At 36.9% G+C, this 26177-nt stretch overlaps 1 protein-coding gene across 6 annotated transcripts in view; it reads right to left on the reverse strand.

Moving 5' to 3' along the window:
- LOC124233091 (S phase cyclin A-associated protein in the endoplasmic reticulum) overlaps window positions 1-26177 on the reverse strand; it is a 486817-nt gene that overhangs the window by 428259 nt on the left and 32381 nt on the right. For all 6 annotated transcript variants that reach the window (XR_006886969.1, XM_046650197.1, XM_046650193.1 and 3 more), the window contains exon 3: window positions 12091-12208. Coding sequence is in view for 5 of the 6 variants with exons in the window: in XM_046650197.1 (XP_046506153.1) it covers window positions 12091-12208 (118 nt within the window). In the remaining variant the exon portion in view is untranslated. The remainder of the gene's footprint in view (window positions 1-12090; window positions 12209-26177) is intronic.

A 26177-nucleotide genomic window follows, 5' to 3' on the forward strand; every position in this document is an offset into this window, starting at 1 on the left:
AGGGTTTGTCAATTTTGTTTATCTTCTCAAAGAACCAGCTCTTTCATTGGTCCTTTCTACTGTTTTTTTGGTTTCAATGTCATTTGTTTCTGCTCTAATTTTTATTATTTCCCTCCTTCTGCTGACTTTGGGCTTTGTTTGGTCTTCTTTTCCTAGGTCTCTTAGGTGTAATTTAATTCCTAGGTGTCTTAGGTGTAATTTAAGATTGCTTATTTGAGATTTTTCTTGCTTGTTAGGGTGGGCCTGCTTTGCTATGAATTTCCCTCTTAGGTTTGCTTTTGCTGCATCCCATATGAGTTGTTAGGATATATTTTCATTTTCGTCTCCAAATGTTCTTTGACTTCTCCTTAAATTTCTTCAGGGATCCATTGGTTGTTCAGTAGCATGTTGTTTAGCATCCACTTGTTTTTCACTTTCCCAGCTTTTTTCTTTTCTCTCTTTTAAGATTTCATTTTTCCTTTTTCTCCCCAAAACCCCCTGGTACATAGTTGTATATATTTTTAGTTGTGGGTCCTTCTACTTGTGGCACATGGGATACCGCTTCAGCATGGCTTGATGAGTGGTGCTATGTCCACACCCAGGATCCGAATCAGCAAAACTCTGGGATGCCGAGGCAGAGCAAATGAACTTAATCACTCAGTCATGGAGCTGACCCCTCCCAGCTTTTTTCTTATAGTTGATTTCTAGTTTCATAGCATTATAGTTGGAAAAGACGCCTGATATGATTTCAATCTTCTTAAATTTATTGAGGCTTGCCTTGTTTCCCAACATATGGTCTATCTTTGAGAATGTTCCATGTGCACTTGAGAAGAATGTGTATTCTGCTGTTTTCAGGTGGAGTGTTCTACAAATCTATCTATTAAGTCCATGTGGTCTAGTTTTTGTTTAATTCCACTATCCTTGTTGACTTTCTGTCTGGATGATCTATCCATTGATGTGAGTGGGCTGTTAAGGTCCCCTACTATTATTGTGTTGCTGTTAATATGTCCTTTAAGGTCTGTTAATAGTTGCTTTATGTACTTTGTTGCTCCTGTGCTAGGTGCATATATATTTACAAGTGTTACGTCCTCTTGGTGAAGTGTCCCTTTTATCATTATATACTGCCCCCTTTGTCTCTCATTGCCTTTTTTATCTTGAAGTCTATTTTGTCTGATAGACGTATGGCAACATCTGCTTTCTTTTGTTTGCCATTAGCTTCAAGTATCATCTTCCACCCCTTCACTCTGAGCCACTGTCTGTCTTTAGAGCTGAGACGTGTTTCCTGGAGGCAGCATATTGTTGGGTCTTGTTTTTTAATCCATCCAGCCACCCTATGCCTTTTGCCTGGAGAATTCAATATATTTACATTTAGAGTGATTATTTATATATGAGGGCTTAGTGCTGCCATTTTACTACTTATTTTCTGGTTATTCAGTATTTCCCTTGTTTCTTCTCCCATGTATTTCAGACTGGCAGTTTAGTGTGGTGGTCCTCTATCATGGTTTTCTCAGTTTTCTCTTTATTTATCATTTGTGTCTCTTTCTGATTTTTTGTGTAGTGGCTACCATGAGGTTTGTATTAAGATCTCATAGACAAGAGAGTAAATTTTGTGATGGCCTCTTATTTCCTTAGTCTAAGAAGGTTCTATCCCTTTCCTCTTCCCTACTTAAGTTATTGTTATCACAACTTATTCCATTTTGTGTTGTGAGTCTGTAGTTAAAATGCAATGATCATAGTTTTTTAATGTTTTCCTTCCCTTCATCTTTAATATTATAATTAAGTGTTTGCTAACCTGTTCTGATAGAGAGTTGTCATTTTCTGATTTTGTCTGCCTGTTTATCCCCTAGCTTTGTAAACCCTTTCTCTTTTTTTTCAGGTATGAGGGCCTTCTTGATCATTTCTTGTGGGGGGCAGTGTCTTGTGGCAATGAACTTCCTCAGCTTTTGTTTATCTGGGAATGTTTTTATTTCTCCATCATATCTGACAGATAGTGTCACTGGATATAGTATTCTTGGCTAAAAGTTTCTGTCTTTCAGAATTTTGAATATATCATTCCACTATCCCCTAGACTGTAAGGTTTCTGCTGAGAAATCTGCTGAAAGCCTGACAGGGGTTCCTTTGTAGGTTATTTTCTTCTGCTTTGCTGCCCTTAATATTTTTTCTTTGTCCTGGACTTTTGCCAGTTTTACTAACATATGTCTTGAAGAAAGTCTTTTTACATTGATGTAATTAGGAGTTATATTAGCTTCTTTTACTTGTAGTTCCAGCTCCTTCCCCAGCTTTGGGAAGTCTCAGCTATTATTTCTTTGAACAAGCTCTCTGCTCCTTTCTTCCCTCTCTTTTCTCTCTGGAATACCTATAATTTTTATGCTGCATTTCCTAATTGAGTTAGATATTTCCCAGAGAATTTCTTCATTTCTTTTTAGTCTTAGTTCTCTCTCCTCCATCTGAAGCATCTCTGTATTTCGGTACTCTACATTCCTGATTCTGTCCTCCAAGATATCAGCTCTATTATTTAAGGACTCCAGATTATTCTGTATATCATTCACTGTGTTCATCTCCAACATTTCTGGTTGATTTTTCTTTATAGTTTCAATCTCTTTTGTGAGGAATTCCCTCTGTTCATTAATTTTATTCATGATTTCATTGAACTGAGTTTTCTTGTAACACGTTAAGTTTTTTTATGATAGCTATTTTTAATTCTCTGTCATTTAGACTGTAAATTTCTGCACCTTCAGGATTGATTTCTGGGTACTCATCATTTACCTTCTGGACTGAAGTATTAATATACTTCTTCATCCCAGGGATGGACTGGATTTGTGCCGTCGCATAGTGATAGTACCTGGTCGCAGATTCCACTCACTGCCACTGGCAGGGAGGCAGGAGCTGTGTATTCTGAGCCCACCGCAATCCCTGGCAGCTGTGCCTGTCCTTTGGAAGCTATGCTGACAGAGCCCGTCTGCATCTGCCTGCTGGCTGCTGCTGCTGTACACACATGTGCACCAGGTCTGTGGCAGGGGTCCCTTGCTATGGCCGACTGGCCAAGCTGATGCACCAGGCAGGGGGAGGGATGCTTTCTTTCACATTTGCAATCCTGGGGACACTCCCATTCTGCATTCACTCTCTGTCCTCCTGGGGTGCTCTGCTTGGTGACTACGCCCTCATGATTACTTAGCATCTTCTGTGTGGAGCTTTCCCACAGGCTGGGAGGCAACTCAGAGAGTGAAGGCATCCCTCTGGAGGACCGTCCCCTCCCCTGTCTCTTCTCAGAGCTGTGCATGGTCCTGTGCCCTAGGTCACTGCTGTTGGGGTAGGGAGAGAAGATGTCCTTACCTCCTTCACCTGCCTTCTGGAGGGTCCAGCACCTCCCCCTTCAGACATATGGCTATGTAGGTCTCTCAGACATCTATCGTGTTGTGTGAATGTCCTCTGTTGGTTTATGAGTGTCTTTTTTATCGTGTCTTGTGGGGAAGAGTCTAAAGGAAGAGCTCACTCTGCCATGATGCTGACATCACTCCTACTTGTTCTTTTTTATAAGAAAGATAGTAACTACTATTTTATAATTATTCTATTCTTGAGAGTAATTCAAAACAGGAGTAAAATTCTATAATATATAACAGAATAATTTTCCTTTGTACTCTGAAGAAGTACAAACGAAGTAAGCCATAACACCTACCAACAACTTACTTGAACATAAGTGGGCCTCCCTCACTGTTCTACCAGCGATGAAGGCAGAGAACTCTACACTCACCTACACAGCCCTTTATTCATCCTTTCATTATAGAGAACAGAGTATCACCAGATCTTTTAGAATATCCAATAGAATAACCAGCTTAGAACAAGTATCAGAGGAAACAAAAATAAGACAAAGAACAGAAGAAAACTTTTTAAAATTGAACTACTTTACTCAGAAATATGTGAGTATATACTGTAGTAATAAAACAAGAACAAGCTGCAATTTTTTAAAAAGCAAAATAAAGGCTTTCCTATAACTGGCTAAGTTTTAACAACATAAAATAATCCTTATCAAAAATTATGAAGTTAACATTCTTCTTTTGTCATCATTATTACAGATATTCAGAAAGCTATAATTCTCTGTGCTCACAGTTTTATTTTTTTCAATAAGCATGAATAAAGCTTTTAAAATTGCACTGGCCAATTTTTTATGTACTTATATATAAAATCAGGTTATATACAGATGTGATTCATTATTGTACTTTCCTTTTATGTTTTTTGAATAGAAGCAACTTGAATAAAAACATTTTCAGATTAATGCATGGAAAATGGGAAAACAAAATTTCATAACATAACATTTATAACACATAGCAACCATAAGACATTCATAGGTTTTATGTTGTTACTTTTACAGTAAATAGTGTTGACATATATCTTCTATCAAAGAAATGAAGTACTATGAAAATTTTAGCTAGTAAGGAGCTAAACTTAAAAACATAAATTTAATTCCTCCTTCTATTTAATAGTTCTTGTGATTCAATATAAAAGCTCTCTAAAAACATCTAGGAAGACTGACAAAGAAAGTCACCGAGGGAGGACTGATCCTAGCAGATATTTTAAAATGCTATAATGCCTCTATAATTAAAACAATGTGGCACTCACATCAATTAGATAAAAAGACTAGCGGAACAGAATATAGGTATATATGGAAATTCAATCTACAATAAAAGTGGCATCTCAAATGATTGAGTCAAAGATAGACTTTATACTAAGCAATGCTGGGGCAACTTATTACCCATATGGAAAAAAGATAAAATTAGATCCATGTAAGAATAGACGGACTTCACACTACACGTAAGAACAAACTGCAAACCGATCAGAAATACAAATGTAAAAAGATAAAATCAATAAAAACTAAAATTTTAAATAGAAATGTAAAAAGTAAAATGTAAACATAAAATAAATAAAAAAGAATAAAACATGGGTGAACTGTTGTATAGCTTGAAACATCCAGCTGTGTAAGGATGTTCTCAAAGAATGAGAACACGTCAAAAACCAACAGGAGCCAGCTTAGCAGGTCTCCCACTAGAGAAATTTAGAACAACTTAAGCGTCAAAGCAGAGTGATGCTTTGATGCTTAAGAAACAAGAAACCATGAGTCCATACAAATTTGAATACATACAGACATATATAAACCCAAAGAGGAAAAGAGAAAGCTCTTCCTTACATTAGAATGCCAACTAATAAATGTAGAAAGAAGAATGGGGTTCGCAAATGACCATTTTGCAACGACGAGAGGAATAATTTACTCCGTTGAGAATTATCAATGGAAGTTAAAGCCGGATAGACTATTTCAAGTGAAACAGCATAGTTACATAGTCTCAAACTATCTTACCGCAAATTATTTATTAATTACAAAGGAAAAAATTAGTTACTTTATACTGGAGAAACTTGGAAGATAACATCTCAACAAAGGGATTAAAGTTGACATCACTGAAAAAACACCTCAGATCGGAAGTAGGTGGAGCAAAACGGCAGGGTGAGCCGACCCAGGACTCTCTCCGTTCCAAAGTACAAGAAAGGACTGAACAAAAAAACCTGAATTTCAGCTAATGAACCTAATGCCAGGACTCAGACCTACAGTATCAAAAGACAGAGGACGGAGTCCCTGCTGCCTGCCTCGGAGGAGCTGTAACGGGGTAGGAGAGAACTTCGCTGGCTCCCCTAGAAACTGGGATGGCCGTGCGGGTCGGGAAGGAGAAGGGGAGGGGCCGCGTGACCGGGGGATCGTCTAGGACTCCCGCCACCGGTACAGTGGAAACCCAGTGACGGGGGAAAGCTTCCGTACGCAGGGACCCCATAAACCCAGGGCCCTGGGAGACCATAGAACAGAACTGACCGAATCCAGATCAGTGTGCGGAGAAACCAGCTCTCCCTGCCCCGGCAAACCACACAGGGCGCGGCCATCTTGCCCGAAGACGGAGAGCTCAGAACGTGTGGCACTCGACCCCCATCTAGTGGCAACAGGCTGTAACTGCAACCGAATTCTACCACCATGTGAAACAACCCCTCCTCTACCATCCAGCAATTTATAAAGGCCCCAGACCAGAAGGAAAACAATAAAAACACACAATTAACTCCTGAAGACTTGGAAATAGGTAAACTAAGTGAAAATGAGTTCAGAGCACCTATAATCAAAAAACTCAATGAGGTAGAGAGAAAGATAGAGAAACAAGCTGAGTTCTGGAGTTACTTCACAAAAGAGATTGAAATTATAAAGAAGAATCAAACAGAATTACTAGAGATGAAAAACACAATGGACCAGATAAGACAGAATATGGATTCCCTGAATGCCCGGGTACACTCCATAGAAGAGCAAATTAGCATAATCGAAGATAGACAGGCTGAATGGCTCCAGACAGAGGAAGAAAGAGAACTAAGGATTAAAAGGAATGAGGAAAGTATTAGAGAGATAGCAGATTCAATGAGGAGAAAGAATTAAAGGATTATAGGAATTCCCGAGAATGTGGAAAAGGAAAATGGAACAGAAAGTGTGCTTAATGAAATTATAGAAGAGAACTTCCCAAATCTAGGGATTGAGGGAGAAATGTGTGTAGAGGAAGCTTTCAGATCTAGATTTATCAATGTAAAAAGACCTACTGCAAGGCATATAGTAGAACAAATGGCAAAAATGAAACACAAAGAAAGAACAGTCAGGGCAGCAAGACAGAAGAGAATAACCTACAAAAGAGCTCCTATCAGACTTTCAGCGGATTTCTCTACAGAAACCTTACAAGCTAGGAGAGAATGGAGTGACATATTCAAAACTTTAAAAGATAAAAATCTTCAGCCAAGAATACTCTATCCAGCAAGAATATCCTTCAGATATGAGGGAGAAATTAAATCTTTTCCAGACAAACAAAAGTTAAGGGAATTTGTGACCACAAGTCCTCCACTACAAGAAATCCTCAAGAAGGCTCTCATACCTGAAAAAAGAAAAACGGGAGAAAGGGGTCACAAACCACAGAGTAGGGAGACAGACAAATAGAACCAGAATAGGATAGCAAATATTCAACTATAGCATTAGGATAAAGGTAAGGAAACTACCAAAGCAAAGACGATCTTATCACTCTAACAACAAACGCATAACACAAGTTGGAATAAGAAATGAAAACAATAATTTAGGAGGGGAAGAGCAAAGGGACTAAATTAGTCTAGGCCAAGTAAATAAGAGACCACCAGAGATCACACTATATTATACACGAGATTCCAAATACAAACTTCAGGGTAGACACTAAACTAAATAACAGAACAGAGCCAGAAAACATAAATAAGGAAAAATCGAAGAAACCCAGCATAAGAAATTGCACTATCAAACGGGTAGGATAAAGCACACAGGAAGAGAAAAGGAGGAAAGCCAAATAATGAGCAACAAATTGACAGCTTTAAGTCCACATGCATCAATAATCAGTCTCAATGTAAACAGATTGAACGATCCAATAAAAAGACAAAGAGTGGCAAAATGGATTAAAGAACAAGATCCAACAATTTGTTGCCTCCAGGAAACACACCTCAGCCCCAAGGACACACACAGGGCTCAGAGAGTGAAGTGGTGGAAGACAATACTTCAAGCTAATAGCAAGAAAAAAAAAGCAGAGGTTGCATTCTTATATCAGACAAAGTGGATTTCAAATTAAGACATGTAAAGAGAGACAAAGAGGGGAAATATAAAACGATCAAAGGGACACGTCCTCAAGAAGAAATAATGCTTATAAATATCTATGCACCAAACATAGGAGCACCAAGGTTCATAAAGCAACTATTAACAGACCTAAAGGAAGATGTTAAAAACAAGACAATAATAGTAGGGGACCTCAACACCCCACTCACATCAATGGACAGATGATCCAGACAAAAAATCAACAAGGAAATAGTGGAGCTAAATGAAAAAGTAAAACAATTGGACTTAATAGACATATATAGATGACTTCATCCTAGAAAAGCAGAATACACATTCTTCTCCAGTGCAAATGGAACATTCTCAAGGATAGACCATATGTTGGGAAACAAGGCAAGCCTCTACAAATTTAAAAAAATTGAAATAATAAGAAGCATCTTCTCCGATCATAATGCTATAAGGCTAGAAATTACTTACAAGAAAAAAGCTGAGAATGGCACAAAGATGCGGAGATAAACAATACACTGCTGAACAAGAATGGATCATTGAAGAAATTAAAGAAGAAATCAAAAAATACCTGGAAACTAATGAAAATGGTAACACGCCATACCAACTCATAAAGGATACAGCAAAAGCTGTATTAAGAGGAAAATTCATCTCAATACAGGCACATCTTAACAAACAACAAAAATTCCAAATAAGCAATCTTAAACTACACCTAACTGAATAAGAGAAAGAAGAACAAAGCCCAAAGTCAGCCAAAGGAGAGACATAATAAAAATCAGAGCAGAAATAAATACTATTGAAAGGAAAAAGGTGGTAGAACGGATCAATGAAACAAACAGCTGGTTCTTTGAGAAGATAAATAAAATTGACAAACCCCTAGCCAGACTTACAAAGAAAAAAAGGAAGAAAGCTCAAATAAACTAAATCAGAAATGAAAGAGGAGAAATAACAACAGACTCTGCAGAAATACAACGGATTATAAGAGAATATTATGAAAAACTCTATGCTAACAGAATGGATAACCTAGAGGAAATGGATAAATTCTTGGACTCCTACAATGTCCCAAAGCTGACTCAGGAAGAAGCAGACAATTTGAACAGACCAATCACAAGGAAAGAGATTGAAACAGCAATCAAAAACATCCCAAAGAATAAAACCCCAACACCAGATGGCTTTCCTGGGGAATTCTACCAAACTTTCAGAGAGGATTTAATACCTATCCTTTTCAAGCTATTCCAAAACATCAGGGAGGATGGAACACTTCCTAACACATTCTATGAGGCCAACATCACACTGATACCAAAGCCTGACAAGGACAGCACGAAAAAAGACAACTACAGGCCAATATCACTCATGAACATAGATGCAAAAATTCTCAACAAAATTTTGGCAAGCAGCATTCAGCAATTCATCAAAAGGATCCTACATCATGATCAAGTGGGATTCATGCCAGGGACACAGGGATGGTTCAACATCCACAAATCAATCAACGTGATACACCACATCAACAAACTGAGGAATGAAAACCACATGATCATCTCAATAGATGCAGAGAAAGCATTTGACAAGATCCAACAGCCATTTAGGATAAAAACTTTGAACAAAATAGGCACAGAAGGGAACTACCTCAACATAATAAAGGCCATATATGACAAACCCAAAGCCAACATCATACTCAATGGGCAAAAACTGAGCACCATCCCCCTGAAAACAAGAACGAGACAAGGATGCCCTCTCTGACCACTCTTATTTAACATAGTACTGGAGGTCCTGGCCAGAGCAATCAGGCAAGAAAAAGGAATAAAAGGAATCCAAATAGGGAGGGAAGAAGTGAAACTCTCGCTGTTTGCAGACGACATGATCTTATATATAGAAAACCCCAAAGAATCCATTGGAAAACTCTTAGAAGTAATCAACAACTGCAGCAAAGTTGCAGGGTATAAAATCAATTTGCATAAATCAGTAGCATTTCCATATTCTAATAACGAACTAACAGAGAAAGAACTCAAGAACACAATACCATTCACAATCGCAACAAAAAGAATAAAATACCTCGGGGTAAATTTAACTAAGGAAGTGAAGGACCTACATAATGCAAATTACAAGGCCTTTCTGAGAGAATAGGATGACGACATAAGGAGATGGAAAGACATTCCATGTACATGGATTGGAAGAAAAAACGTAGTTAAAATATCCGTTCTACCTAAAGCAATCTACAGATTCAATGCTATCCCAATCAGAATCCCAATGACATTCTTTACAGAATTAGAACAAAGAATCCTAAAATTTATATGGGGCAACAAAAGAGCCCGAATTGCTAAAGCAATCCTGACAAAGAAGAACAAAACGGGAGGCATCACAATCCCTGACTTCAAAACTTACTACAAAGCTACAGTAATCAAAACAGCATGGTACTGGTACAAAAACAGGTGCACAGATCAATGGATCAGAATTGAAAGCCCAGAAATAAAACCACACATTATGGACAGCTTATCTTCAACAAAGGAGCTGAGAGCATACAATGGAGAAAAGAAAGTCTCTTCAACAAATGGTGCTGGGAAAACTGGAAAGCCACATGTAAAAGAATGAAAATTGACCATTCTTTTTCACCATTCACAAAAATAAACTCAAAATGGATCAAAGACCTAAAGCTGAGACCTGAAACCATAAGGTTTCTAGAAGAAAACGTAGGCAGTACACTCTTTGACATCAGTATTAAAAGGACCTTTTCGGACACCATGTCTTCTCAGACAAGGGAAACAACAGAAAGAACAAACAAATGGGACTTCATCAGACTAAAGAGCTTCTTCAAGGCAAATGAAAATAGGATTGAAACAAAAAAACAACCCACTAACTGGGAAAAAATATTTGCAAGTCATATATCTGACAAAGGCTTAATATCCGTAACATATAAAGAACTCTCACAACTCAACAACATAAAATCAAACAACCCGATCAAAAAATGGGCTGGAGACATGAACAGACATTTCTCCAAAGAAGTTATATGGATGGACAATAGGCACATGAAAAGATGTTCATCATCGCTGATCAGGGAAATGCAAATCAAAACTACACTAAGATATCGCCTTACACCCATTAGAATGACAAAAATATCTAAATCTAATAGTAACAAATGTTGGAGAGGTTGTGGACAGAATGGAACCCTCATACACTGCTGGTGGGAATGCAAACTGATGCAGCCACTATGGAAAACAGTATGGAGATTCCTCAAAAAATTAAAAATAGAACTACCATACAATCCAGCCATTCCACTACTGGGTATCTATCCAAAGAGCCTGAAGTCAGCAATTCCAAAAGTCCTATGCACCTCAATGTTCATTGCAGCATTATTTACAATAGCCAAGACGTGGAAGCAACCTAAGTGCCCATCAACAGATGAATGGATAAAGAAGATGTGGTACATATATACAATGGAATACTACTCAGCTGCAAAACAGAACAAAATCATTCCATTTGCAATAACATGGATGGACCTTGAGGGAATTATGTTAAGTGAAATAAGCCAGTTAGAGAAAGACAATCTCTGTATGACTCCACTCACATGAGGAATTTAAAAATGTAGACAAAGAGAACAGATTAGTGGCTACCAGGGGAAACGTGGGGTGGGGGGTGGGCACAAAGGGTGAAGTGGTGCACCTACAACACGAATGACAAACATTAATGTACAACTGAAATCACACAAGATTGTAACCTATCATTAACTCAATAAAAAAAAAAAAAAGTTGGCATCACTAGTAACAAGACAAACCAACATCATGTGCGTCCTATGAGGCACTGAAAAGGATACAACTTAATTTCTTTGGAATCCCTCCAAAAATACGTAAGAAAATTTAAGCATTAAAAGACATCATGCAAACCCAATGTAAGGAATATCTACAAGTCCCCAGAAATTTTCAGTGAGGTCTCCTTTGGCACACTTCAATCTCCTCTCTTCTGCTTCCCTATCCAGTTTTCTAGATCCCCAGGACCTAGGCAGTGCTTGCACTGCTCCTAGCCATTAAAATGAAGGGACTGAAGAGAAAAGATATTTTTTCTAGTTTAAATAATAATGAAACCTAAAGAAATATACTTATCTTTTCTAAATCATTCATTAAATTGTACCTAATCATGGTAAATACAGCGAATTTTTTTAAAACCTATTTTTTATTTTTATAAGAATTTAGTAAAAGAAAAACATCTAAATCTTCTGTAACTTTAAAAAATAAAACCCTAATCTGCCAGTCCTAATAATATAACAAACCCAATTTCATCCTTATGTGAAACAATAAAACAATAATACCTTCATGAAATCATTTATGTTAGTTACAATAAAAAAATAAAAAATGCATTTCTATTTTAATATATACTAACTGCCCACCAGTTCTCACTGTAAACAGTTTTCAGTCAGTCTATCTACTGTTCAGGACTAAATATATCCTTCTTTACAACAAAAATGAAACTTTAATACATACCATCATCATCTTTGCTTTCTAGTGGAACACTCCAAGCTATTAGGTTTCTGGCTGTACGACCCTCCTCTGCAACTATTCTCCTTACTTTGTCATGACTATTGGAGCGCTGGAATGAAGCCTATGTACAGAAAAGACAATATTTATTAGATTATTAGATCAGTCAACATATAAAATATATTTGGCAAACAAATTCATTATTTTTCACATTTTCTCAGAAAGGAAACCCTTGAAACTAATTTGGGACTAGAAAGGTGGTTAAACAGAGAAAAGAAAGTAAGTTACAGAAATTTTTTAGTTCTAAGAAGACAATCCTACAATTTTTAAAATAAACAAATTATTTCAAGAATAAATACAATCAAAGGATGAAAAAGTGTCCTAAGGAGCACAAACATGCTCTGTTCCCATTTCAGCATTACCCCTTACAAATCAACAAGACAAAGTGTGGAAGAGAGCAGTTTTCACAAACATGTTATGTATTCCCCCTGAAAGCTCTCTGCGGCATAAAATGTTTTCGATTCTATTTTTTCCCTAGAGATAACACTGAAGTAAATTTCCACTCATTTGTAAATTTCCACTGCAAAATTTTATCTCCAAATTATTGGGATCTAAACAATAATTCCTGTAGCTGACATATTTAAATTGCAAATTTTAAAACTCAAACTACTGCACACAATGTGTGTGTATATGTATGTAGATGTGTGTACAAATATATACATATATACATGTACGTAAATATATACATATATGAGTATGAGTGTGTGTGTGTGTGTATAATTTCTTGCCTGCTTTAGCCCCACCTAGCTGAAAGCAACACTAGCCTACAGGTTCAGCCTGACCAAGACCCTGGTCCAACGGGAGCCAGGTATGGTAACGTAAAAGAAATTACCTCCCCACTAATATATGCTATCTGAAAACAGCCTGTTTTTAGAAGCCAAGTATCAATGAAAAGAAAGGGGCTCTATAAAGAATCCCTATGAGCATGAGGATGCAGCCTCCTTGCCTAACCCTTAAGTCCATGTGGGAAATCTGCCTCTTTCTGAAAAAAGTTCCCTAGGGAACCCAGCCCAAAGTCCCAGTCCAATTAACGGGTGCATTCATCTTCTCTTCTAGTTTTTGCTAGCCTGGACTTTTAGCATTCCTGGAATCATTAGGCAACAATACCTTTACTGGGCAATTACTATGTGTAAGGCACTGTGTAAGACACTGAAGCAAATACAAAGAAATATAGATACAGTCACGCATCACTTAACAACGGGGATGAGTTCTAAGAAATGTGTTGTTAGGCAATTTCATCCTTATGTGAACATCACAGAGTGTACTTACACAAACCTAGATGATATAGCCTACTACACACCTAGGATATATGGTACTAATCTTATGGGACCACTATCATATACACAGTCTGTCACTGACTGAAACATCATTATGCAGTTGATGGCTGTATTGTACTTGACCTCAAAGAGTTAACATTCCAAATGAGTGAACCAAACAAGGAAGAGCAAAAAATAATACATGAATTAATCACTATGGTAGCTAGTCTTCAAAGATGTTCCCCTTCTCCTAGGTAAACCAAACCTCTGGTGTTCATGCCCCTGTGTAATCCCCTCCCCTTGAATCCTGCTCTGTGACTTGCCTTTCAACCACTAAAATGAGGTGGAAGTTACAGTGCATAACTTCTGAGACTAGGTCATAAGCTTTGAGGTCTCCACTTGGCTCTCTTGGAATACTCCCTCTTGGGATACTCTCTTGAAACCCAGTTGTCATGCCATCAGAAGCCCAAGACACCAGTAGAGATAGCATGTAAAGGCAGCCCTCTGGTTGACAGCCCCAGTTGAACTCCCAGCTGACAGACACCACCCACTGAGCCATCCTGGATGTTCCAGCCCAGTCAAGCCCCCAGATGTCTGCTGCCATCCCAGCACCCCAGGCACAACAGACGAACCACCCAGTCAACCCATAGAATCGTGAGAGAAAACAGAAAATATATGTGTGCACACTAGTCCACAATACACACATCTGTATTTCTGTATCTATCTACATAGATATATAAAAATCCATGAGTTACACTGATACTTCTGATTTCAACTTTACACCTCAAGGTTCATTTTAGCCTTCCCCTTTCCTTATCTGTAATTTATTTCTCCACCAGTAAGAAAACTAGCTCTCATTCTCTACAATATATTTACTTACCTTTTCAATTCTAATATATACATAAAGTAGTTTCAAGATTGCTAACCCATATCTCCGTGAGAAACACATTTATTAACAAGATTATAGCATTTCTATAAAGTTCTTATCTTTAGCCTTACAGGATCTGGTGAAACTACTGGATTTCGTTTTCCAAAATTACTCTAGTTCTTCTCATCCTCACCCCTTTTAATGTGGTTATTCACTTGTAATATGTTACTCTTTCCGTTCCCTTTTGGGTTCTCCTCACCTACTGGTTGATTTTAATTGCTCGTTTATCTGGGGAATATGTGAAAGAAAAGCAATACATTATTCTCAAACAAAGGAACTTAGTAATGAGTAGTATGACTTGAAGAGAAGAAAAAAGTCACTATACTCTAGAGCAAGGGTCAGCAAATTTCTACAAAGGTCCAGATAATAAATAATTTGTTTGTTTGTTTCTAATATGTCTTTATTTAATACCATTATTCTAGGGGGGAGGCAGAGAAACAACCAGATTCCATTTGAAAAAACGTGCAACTTCACTTGATTGTTTCTAAAGGTTTTCAGTAGCAGTAGGAGCTAGCTTCGAATTTGGTGTTTAGTTATGAGCCTACATTTGAAGGTTACAGTATTCCTCGTCTTCTTGTAATGCTGAAATCTTGATTATATGTAGCTTTGTTTGTTCTCCTTGTTGATTGTATGATTTGGAGGAAGTTGACTGTAGGATTATGGAGAGATTTGGATTCAGGGAGCTGTCTTTATCTTCCAGACCCTTAAGGCTCTCCTAAAGTTTTTACAAGTGTGTATTGTCACATGCCTTTCCAACACATAATGTTATCAGCATTATTTGTTTCCTCAATATGGTGGTTGAAGATGATATTCCATTGCCAATAAATAATTTTTTATTTTAGGCTCTCCAGACCATATAGTCTCTGTGACAACTACTCAATCATGCTGTTTTGTGTGAAAGCAGTCATAGACAATATATAAACAAATGAGAGTGGCTGTGTGGTGAGAAGCCAACTGGGAGATAGAAATTAATTTTTATTTTAAAATAAATTCAAATTACAGAAAAGTTTCAAATTAGGACAAAGAATTGTCAAAATACCCTCATGTATTTTTTTTCTAAAACACTTGAGAATTAACTGCAGTCATGATACCCCTTGCCCTTTAAAATACTCCAATGTCTATTTCCTATAGCAAAGGATACTCTCCAAAATCAAGAAATTATCATTGATACGAACTATTATCTAAATTAAAAGAATTGTTTAAATTTCACCAACTGCCCCACTAACGCATTTGATAGTATAAAACAAAGTTGAGAGAAATACGGAAATTAACAAAAGAAACCTTAAGTAAATCGGAGTTGGGAAGGCCTCTAAGGAGAGCTCTCACACCCTATCATACATTGTCAATTACACCAAACAAAAAGAGACTTACACTTCCATCTTGGTCACAAAGTAAAACTACCTTACTGCTGAAGGAAGATTTCTCTTCCGACGAGCAATAACCCAGCCAACGAGGAACACCAAAGCTCAGCCAATGAGAAGATATTGCCGCCCTGAACTGTTACTTTCCTCCAATGGACTTTTGCTTGGAACAGCCCCTTCCTCCCCTCCTGTTTCTCTAAAAAGCAAACTTCTCTCCTTTGTTTCCAGGATTTGCCTTTGGTTTGCCATAGCATGCACATCCCAAACTGCAATTTCTTTTGGCTATTCCCGAATAAACTCATCTTTAGGGTAAACTAACTGGCAAATTTGCTTTTAGTTGACAAAAGATACAAGCTCAATTCTTCCAGAATCTTTATAAATTCCAAGCAAGACAAACACAAAGAAAACCAGACCTAAGCATGTCACAGAAAAACTGATGATAACCTGAAACAAAGAGAAAATCTTAAAAGCAAACAGAGGAGGAAAAAAAAAAAACCTCACCTTTAAAGGAGTAACAATTACAATGACAGCTTTGCATTGTCCAAAAAGTGATAAAAGTAATAATTTATAAAAATTAATAAGTCAATAACTTGTTATTGCCTATTCAGTAGATTAGTAGGGTCAAAATCCTGATTGAAGAGAGTTCAAGAGAATGATGAGTGAGAAAATGGAGATGGCAAGTATAAAAAACCTTTGAGTTTCGTCATAAAGGAGAATAGAGAAAGAAGAAAGTGGAAATAAAGTTTTTAAGATAGGTGATAATATATTTTTATGCTGATGATAATGATCCATTAGAAAGAGAAACTGAGTTACACAGGGAAAGAGGGAATAACCACAGGAGCTAAATCCATGACTGGTAAGAATTGAGTTTCAGTGTACACAAATGAATGAACCAACCAACCAGCCCAAACCATTAGGAAAACAAAGATTGTTCTCTTCTACTCTAATACTCTGTGCTATGAGGTTGACCCAAATTTTCCTCTTAAGTTTTTACATCTTTAAAATAAATACCCTGCACCCACATTCCTTCGTTCCTCTGACCTTACCCTGATATCCACATGGCATCTACTTAATCTAACTCATAAGTGTTCACTGGAACTCATCAGTTTGTGATCACTGTCCCAGCTTTATCCTGTGCAAAATTCGTGAATCATCTCTTCTCTATTCCCATACTTTCTAATCAATGTAACACCATAAAATCTCCTCCTTTTACTTAAACACATCTCCCAATGATCATTAGCTCTGTATAACTTAGGTTGGCACCTGTCATTTAGGTTACCTGAGCATTGTTTTAACCAAGAAGTATCAATATTCTTTTTAGGCCAGATGAATAAGTTTAAATACCTGGGCTACTTTTCAGCTCTTTTTTAGATGATTCCCTCATGCAATCATAGAAACTCTTATAGGTAGATAGATATCATAAAATTCACTATCCTACACATTATATTCTAACTCAAGAGTCTTCATAAAGTAATGATTTTCTAGGAACTAAAATGATCACAAGAAAGCAGTGTTGTAGTAATCGTAGACCAGAAAACTTGAAGTCTAATATTCTTTTCTTCTATGAACATTTCGGTTCCACCATAAATTTTGTGAAGTTATTTATTTTCTACCTAATACATATACATACAAAGAAAAAGCCACCAGCTCAAGACTTTGTTTTCATTCTTAATTCCAATACTTCACATGCAAAAACATTATAACACTCATCTTACTACAACCCCCGACTGAAAACCATTTTTCAATTTAAAGCACAGGTACTTTCTGTAATACATGCTTAATTTTTAATAATCCCATTCTTATAAAAATGTCAGTAGTAACTTAAGTACAATAGTTTTAAACACTTTAAGTATCAGGGTTTGAAATGCAATAAATGAGTCTGAAATACTTCATAACATTATAAATATCTATTTCAACTATTAATTTCACCTAGGTTCTTTTCTTCAAGGAGATGAACAAAATACATGTATTTTCATCCAAAGTCACAGTGTGCCACCTAGTGCTGTATGGAGATTTTACAGAGGCTTGTTCAAATACTAAATGTTTCAATTAAAAGCATATATATCAGTCTTGAGTGAAAGTTTTTATGTTCAACTCTTATAGCATATAATCTAGGAAAGCAAGTGTTCAGAATGTTCACTAAAGGGTATATGTATTTCTGAGACTTGCTCCTGGACTGGGAAAAGAACTTATTAACTTCTCTTTCTCTTAGGTTTAAAAAAAAAAAAAAACCTAACTAATTTCTACTTTTAGCAACTTTATTCATAATCGTGAAATGGCTTCAAGCATCATTTATTAAATTTTATCTTTGTAATTTCATGAAAGTTTCTAGTTACACAAGTTCTTCAAAATCCATCGATAATACTGCTTTTCCATAAAATGAAATATCTTTCTTTTTTTTAAGTGGCTCTTCAGCTTTTCAAATAATTGAGGAAAGAACCTTTCTCAAATTCCGACTACTAAAGCCCTTCATATTTTAAGTAGAATGAAGACAAGATTACCAGTCAGTGAACACCAGGAGTACATTAAAATTCTAAGCATGGTAACACTCGCATATATTTACATGAAACTTACTGAGAAACTAAATAACTGATACAATTTTCTTAACATTATGGACTGATGAGCTGGAATTTAGTAATTGCCTTTCTAAAGGTAAAGCCCTAGATGAACTGAGGCTGTCTCGACTATTACATGGGAAAAAAATAACCTTCAATCTTATATGAGCTACTCTGTTTTGGGATCTATGTTAGAGCAGATATATTGAATCTTACCAATTCTATCTCCTAAATATATCTTGAAGCCATAAATCCACTAATATCACTCCAATACAAACCATTATCATGTCAAGCATAAATTATCATAACAGCCTCTGTGACAGAGACTACCATATGTTCACCAAAACCATGAGCTTCTTCTCCTATCACAAAGCTACACAACACTTTCCAGATTCTCTTGCAGGTAGATGGCCATGTGACTAAGTTCTGCACACTAGAATACAGGAAAAAATGAAGTAAGCCATTTCGAGACCTGGCTTATGAAAAGAATCTACATCACCACTTATATTCTCTCTCTTTCCTCCCAATCACTGGCCACATACAGAGGATCCAACACAGAACTCTCTAGAGAATGAGAGTTAATTTGGTCCCTGAATTACAGTGCGAAAGGCTGAATGCTGAATACCTGCATTGAACTATTACATGAAACAGAAATCTAATTATAAGAAATAAATTTCTAATCTGTCGGTTTCCCTTCTGGTTATGAAGGGCTAGGTAATTCAGACCAACCATGCAGTTGAGAAAAACTGGAAAAGCTGAACAAATTTTTTAACATCTGTTTAAAAGCACCAGAGAAAAGTGGAGGAAGTTAGCAACTATAGGGCCAAGATCAGAGAAAAACAGAAACTTAAATAGGTGAGTCCAGCAATCAGGGTTGCTTTTCTCCCAGAGGCACCTGCCAATTTCAACAATCGCAAGCAAGATTGAGAAGCCAAGCAAAGTTTGACAGATTCACAAAAGTATAAAGACAAAATTTGCCCAGGGCCAACCCAGGCTTTAGGTTCAAACCCAGAAGACTTTCATCCCAGGAGTAATGGTGAATCAGAAATAGAAGAGCCCTAGCAAATCAAATACAGCAATACATTAAAAGGATCATCCACCATGATCAAGTGGGATTTATACCAGGGATGGTTCAACATCTGCAAATCAATCAATGTGATACACCACATTAACAAAATGAGGAATAAAAATCACAAGATCATTTCAATAAATTCAGAGAAAGCATTTGACAAGATCCAACATCCATTTATGTATGATAAAAACTCTCAATGAAATGGGGACCTCAACATAATAAAGGCTATATATGACAAATCCACAGCCAACATCATAGGTAGGGGTGCAAAACTGAAAGCATCCCTCTGACAATAGGAACAAGAAAAGGGTGCCCACTCTCACCACTTATTTAACACAGCACTTGAGGTATGGCCCAGGGCAATTAGGCAAGAAAAGGAAATAAAAGTATCCAAATTGGAAAGGAAGAAACAAACCTCTCACTGTTTGCAGACAACATGACTCTACATATAAAAAAAACTAAAGAATCCACCAGAAAACTTTTAGAAATAATCAACAACTACAGCAAAGTTGAAGCGTACAAAATCAACTTACAAAAATCAGCTGCATCTCTACACACTAATGATGAACTAGCAGAAAGAGAAGTCAAGAACACAATCCCATTCACAATCACAACAAAAAGAATAAAACATCTAGGAATAAATTTAACCAAAGCGGTGAAAGACCTATACACTGAAAACTATAAGACACTATTGAAAGAAACCAAAGAAGATATAAAGACATGGAAAGATATTCCATGCTCATGTATTGGAAGAATAAACATAGTTAAAATGTCCATACTACCTAAAGCAATCTACAGATTCAATGCAATCCCAATCAGAATCCAAATGACATTCTTCACAGAAACAGAACAAAGAATCCTAAAATGTATATAGAACAAGACAAGACCCCAAACAGCCAAAGCAATTCTGAGGAAAAAGACACAGCCAGAGGTGTCACACTCCCTAAACTCAAAATACACTACAAAGCTATAGTAATCAAAATAGCATGGTACTGGCACAAAAACACACACACAGACAGCCTGAACAGAAATGAGAGCTCAGAAACAAAACCACACATCTATGGACAGCTAATCTTCAACAAAGGAACCAAGAACATTCAATGGAGAAAGGAAGGTCTTTTCAATAAATGGTGTTGGGAAAACTGGACAACCACATGCAAAAGAATGAAAGTAGACCATTATCTTATACCATACACAAAAATTAATTCAAAATGGATTAAAGACTTGAACGTAAGACTTGAAACAATAAAACTCCTAGAAGAAAATATACACAGTACACTTTTCAACACTGGTCTTAGCAGTATCTTCTCGAATACCATATCTATTCAGGCAATGGAAACAAAAGAAAAAATAAACACATGGGACTACGTCAGACTAAAAGGGTACTGCAAGGGAAAGGAAACCCTGAACAAACGAAAAAGACAACCCACCAACTAGGAGAAAATATTTGCAAATCATATATCCGACAAGGGGTTAATCTCCAAAATATATAAAGAACTCATACAACTCAACAACAAAAAAAGAAATAACTTGATCAATAAATGGGCAGAGGATATAAACAGACATTTTTCCAAGGAAGATATATGGATGGTCAACAGGCACATGGAAAGATGTTCAACAACACAAATCATCATGGAAATGCAAATCAAAACTACAATGATATCACCTTACATCTGTTAGAATGGCAATAATTCCCAAGACAGAAACAGCAAATGTTGGAGAGGATGTGAGAAAAGGGAACCCTCATCCACTGCTGGTGGGAATGCAAACTGGTACAGCCACTATGGAAAAGAGAATGGAGATTTCTCAAAATATTAAAAATAGAATTACCATACAACCCAGCTATTCTACCACTGGGTATTTATCCAAAGAACTTGAAATCAACAACACAAATAGATTTATGCACTCCTATGTTAATCACAGCATTATTCACAACAGCTGAGATGTGTAAGCAACCCAAGTGCTCATCAACTGATGAATGGATAAAGAAGATGTGGTATATCTACAAATGGAATACTACACAGCCGCAAAAAAGACAAAATTGTCCCGTCTGCAACAACATTGAGCGACTCTGACAGTATCACGCTAATTGAAATAAGCCAGACACAGAAAAGACAAACGCTATATGATTTCACTCATATGTGGAAGATCAACAAACAGATGGATAAGGAGAACAGAGTAGTTGTTACCAGAGGGGAAAGGAGGAGGAGAGGGAGAAAGAGTTCAAGGGCCCATGTATAGTGATGAATAAAAGCTAGACTACTAGGGGTGAGCAAGATGTAGTCTATACACAAACTGATACATAATAATGTACATTAGAAATTACACAATGTTATAAACCAATATGACCTCAATAAAATAATTTTTTTAAAAAATACACAAGCCCTCACAAAAAATGGGGACAGTTTTGAATCATATCAATCTCTGACAAGATTAAACTACGACTGCCAGTGTCCCTAGCCATCTGCCAAAAACAAAGGTAAATATTCTAGGGAAAAACATGTTATCATGTTAGAAATCAAATTATATATTTAATTATTCACATATAGCATCTGCACCCAATAAAAAATTACAAGTCAAATATCTGAAAATCAAGAAAAATAATAGAAAAGAAAAATATACCCACATATGACCAAAATAATGAAGTTATCAAACAAAGATTTTAAGGTAACTTTAATTACCTAATGCACAGAAAAATAAAAAGACAAGATTGAAAGTGTCTGCAGAGAAGTACAGACCTAAAAAAAGTCAAATAAATATTATAAAACTGAAAGTTTTTTTTCAACTGAAATTAAGAACTCAATGGATAGGTTTAACAAGAAATTAGTGAATTAGATCAGGCTAAAATATCTAGAATGAAAACATAAACAAAAAGTAGAAAAGAGAGCAAGGGACATAGGAAATAAAATGAAAGGTCAAACATAGGAGTAAAAACTGAAGTCTGGGAAGAAAACACACAAAAATGGGATTAGAGCATACGAAGGCTGAGAATTTTCCAAAACTAACAAAAAAACATTATGCCATAGGATTGAGAGGCACTATGAATCACAAAAAGGATAAATTTTTTAAATAATCAAATAAAAAGAAAAAGAGCTAGACATATTATGGTAAAAACTACTGACAACCAAAAAAAGAAAACCTTACAGGTAGCCATAAAGGCATAAGAATCTTCAAAGCAGTAACAATAAAACTGACAAATGACTTCCTATCAGAAATAATTAATGCAGGAAGTCAATGAGATAATACCTTCAAAGTGCTAAAAGGAAACAGTGCCAAATAGAAACATGTGAAACTATCCATAAAAGACTAATAACAAATGAAGTCAACCACAACAAACACTGATGACATAGTTACCTGAGGGGCAGAGGGAGGAAGGGATGGGGATGGGGATGAGGATTAGTGATTAATTACCAAGTCCAAGGAGATGTTAGCCTTACCTGTTACAATTTTTTTTTAAGACTGGCCTGAGCTAACATCTGTTGCCAATCGTTTTTTTTTTTTTAATTCTGGCCCAAGCCCAAAATACATAGTTGTATACATAGGTCCTCTTAAGTTCTGCTATGTGGGATGCCGCCTCAGTATGGCTTGATGAGTGATGATAGGTCCTCGCCCAGGATCCAAACCAGCGAAACCCTGGGCCGCCAAAGCGGAACACATGAACATTAACCACTCAGCCACGGGGCCAGCTGCTACAATGTATATTTTTATCAGGAAAACAGATTCATGGATTTCTTGATTACTTAAAAGTTATAATATGCATTTTTCAGCAAAAATGCACATTTTGAAAGTTAAAAATAAAATAGAAAAAAACACAAAATGATATTCAAATGGATATTCTAAAGGAGAAATAAAATATTACTGAAATTAAAAGCTCAATAAATGGGTTTAATCACAAATTGAATATAGCAAAAGAAAGGATTAGTGAACTGAAAAATATGACAGTAGAAAATATCTATGTGAGAGTACAAGGAAAAAAATATATATAAAAACTCAGGAGAAAATAGGAGATAAATGGGACACAGTGAATAACAGTATAATTGGAGTCCCTGAAGGAGAAAACAGAGAGAATAGGACAAAAAAAATATTTTTGAAAGGAAAAGGCTTTCCAAAATTGGCAAAAGGTGAGCAGCCCAAGCCTTCCAGTAGCTCTACAAACCCTCAAGCAGGATAAAAACAAAGAAAACTCTATCTAAGCCCATGACAGAAAAACTGACGAAAATCTGAAGCAAACATAAAATGCTAAGAGCATACAGAGGGGATAACAACTCATTACCTTTAAAGGAATGATGAGAAAACCTCCAGTTGATTTTCCAACAGAAACGATAAAAACCAGAAAACACTGGACTATCTTTAAAGTGTTGGAAGAAACAACCAATCTAGATTATTTATCCAGCAAAAATGTCCTTCAAAAGTGAGGACAAAATTAACATTTTTGGACAAACACAATCTATTAGAATTGGTAGCCAAACTGATTTCACTGGAAGAAATAACGGAAATTCTCCAGGAAGAAAGAAAATAATAACAGATGGAAGCACATCAACAACGGAATGAATGAAGAACACGACAAATGGCAAAAGTCCGGGTACAAGTTGTAGCCACCCCTGACCCAGGAAGGGTTAATAATCACTGGAAAAGGCTTGCCAACAAACTGTGACCCAGAGGTGAGAAGGCCAGTTAGCCAATGACGGGTGAGACCTCCAGGGGCAGGCAACCTAAGCCAGGCACAGTCGCCTGGGGGCACAGATGGAGACACGATATCAGGAGCAGGAGGGTCTGTTACCTAGGAGGCCTTGGATGCTCCGAGATAAAAATATACAAGCACAGCAATAACATGATAATATCAAAACAGAGGCTGAGGGAGGGCTTCTTGAGAAATCACTAGGAATTCTTGGCATTCGCTAATTACATTGTCCAGAACACGTGCGTGTGTTTAACAGATGTAAGTTATGTATATATTGAAACACTGGTTATAATGAACTCAAAATGGCCATCAGCCCTCTCCACATCTATCCTGATGTGTACACTGGATTGCGACACCGACACAAGTAAGAACATAGTTACTATTCAACTATAGTATTACCTTTAATACTAACCTATGAAACATAAAATATATGAAAAACAAAGTGTGTAACAATATCACAAAAGATGGAAGAAGAGTACACAGAATTCAAGTGTGGTAAGGTCTTTGCATTATCCAGAAAGTGATCAAAATAATAACTTTCAACACTCTCATAATTCAATGAGGAATGTTAGAATCTCTAGGGCACTCACCAAAAGAATAATAAAACAATATGTAAGTAACTAGCTATAGATAGGGAAAAATGGAATAAACACAATTGAGTAATGCAAAAGAAAATAAGAAAGCGGCCAGGAAGAGATCAAAGATAAAGTGGGTCAAAGAGTAAACGAATTGATATCAACATGGTAGACTCAAACCTAAATGTATCAATAATAACATTAAATATAAAGGAAAAAACAGCAATTTAAGGAACAAAGTGTCAGATTAAATTAAATACCTAATTATATACTGTTGAAAAGAGACATACCTTACCTTAAAAACAAAAGGATGGAGGTCAGAAACTTTGCTGCATGAGCTCACCTGGGACTCTCTCCCCTCCAAATCACAACCAAAAAGAACCACTGATTTCCAACCACAAAAAAAAAAATCCTAATAACACAAATTGTCGGAGACCCACAGCAGCCAAACAGCAGAGGGCAGAGAGGCTGGAGCCACACTTGGAGGAGATGGAACAGAGTAGGAGAGAACTTCGCTCCCTCCCCTAGAGACTGGGATCGCTGCCCGGGTGAGGGAAGGAGCGGGGTAGGGGCTGCGCATCTGGGGATCACCCAGGATTCCCAAAGACCCCTGCAGCAGAAACCCTCTAATGGGGGAAAGATTTCACATGAGAGAACCCCATCAAGCCAGGGCCCCAGGAGACCAGAGAGCAAGAGCTGATTGGAATCCAGGTCGGGGCACAAGAGAAAGTACTCCTCCTTCCCCAACCCACGCTGTGCAGCGCCATCGTGGCTGAAGACAGAGGGCTCAGAATGCACAGCTCTTGACCCCCATATAGACGCGACAGGCTGTAATTGCAACCGAATTATACCATCACGCACAAAAACCGCTCCTCTGCCATCCAGCAATTTATAAAAGCTCCAGTCCAAAAGGAAAACAATAAAAACACAGAAGTATGTCCAGAGGACTTGGAAATAAGCAAACTAAGTGAAAATGAGTTCAAAAACAGCTATCACCAAAATGCTCAGCAAGGTAAAGAGAAATGTGGACAAAGAACTCAAAGAGTTCTGGAGTTACTTCACAAAGGAGATTGAAACTATAAAGAAGAATCAATCAGAAATACTAGAGATGAAAAATACAACGCATCAGATAAGACAGAGTACAGATTCGCTGAATGCCCGTGTAGACACCATAGAAAATGCAAATTGGCATAATCAAAGATAGACAGGCTGAATGGCTCCAGAAAGAGGAAGAAAGAAAAATAAGAATTTAAAAACATGAAGAAAATCTCGGAGAAATAGCTGACTCAATGAGAAAATGCAACTTAAGAATAATCGAAATTCCTGAGGGCATGGAAAAGGAAAATGGAGCAGAAAGTGTGCTCAATGAAATAATACAAGAGAACTTCACAAATATAGGGATTGAGAGAGAAACGTGTGTGGAGGAAGCTTTCAGAAATCCTAGATTTATCCATGTAAAAAGACATACTGCAAGGCATATAGTAGTAAAAATGGCAAAAATGAATGACAAAGGATACTCAGGGAAGCAAGGAAGAAGAACATAACCCACAAAGGAACCCCTATCAGACATTCAGCGGAATTCTCTACCGAAACTTTACAAGTTAG

The sequence above is a fragment of the Equus quagga genome, unplaced genomic scaffold (assembly GCF_021613505.1).
Source record: "Equus quagga isolate Etosha38 unplaced genomic scaffold, UCLA_HA_Equagga_1.0 153_RagTag, whole genome shotgun sequence".
Classification (NCBI taxonomy): Eukaryota; Metazoa; Chordata; class Mammalia; order Perissodactyla; family Equidae; genus Equus; species Equus quagga.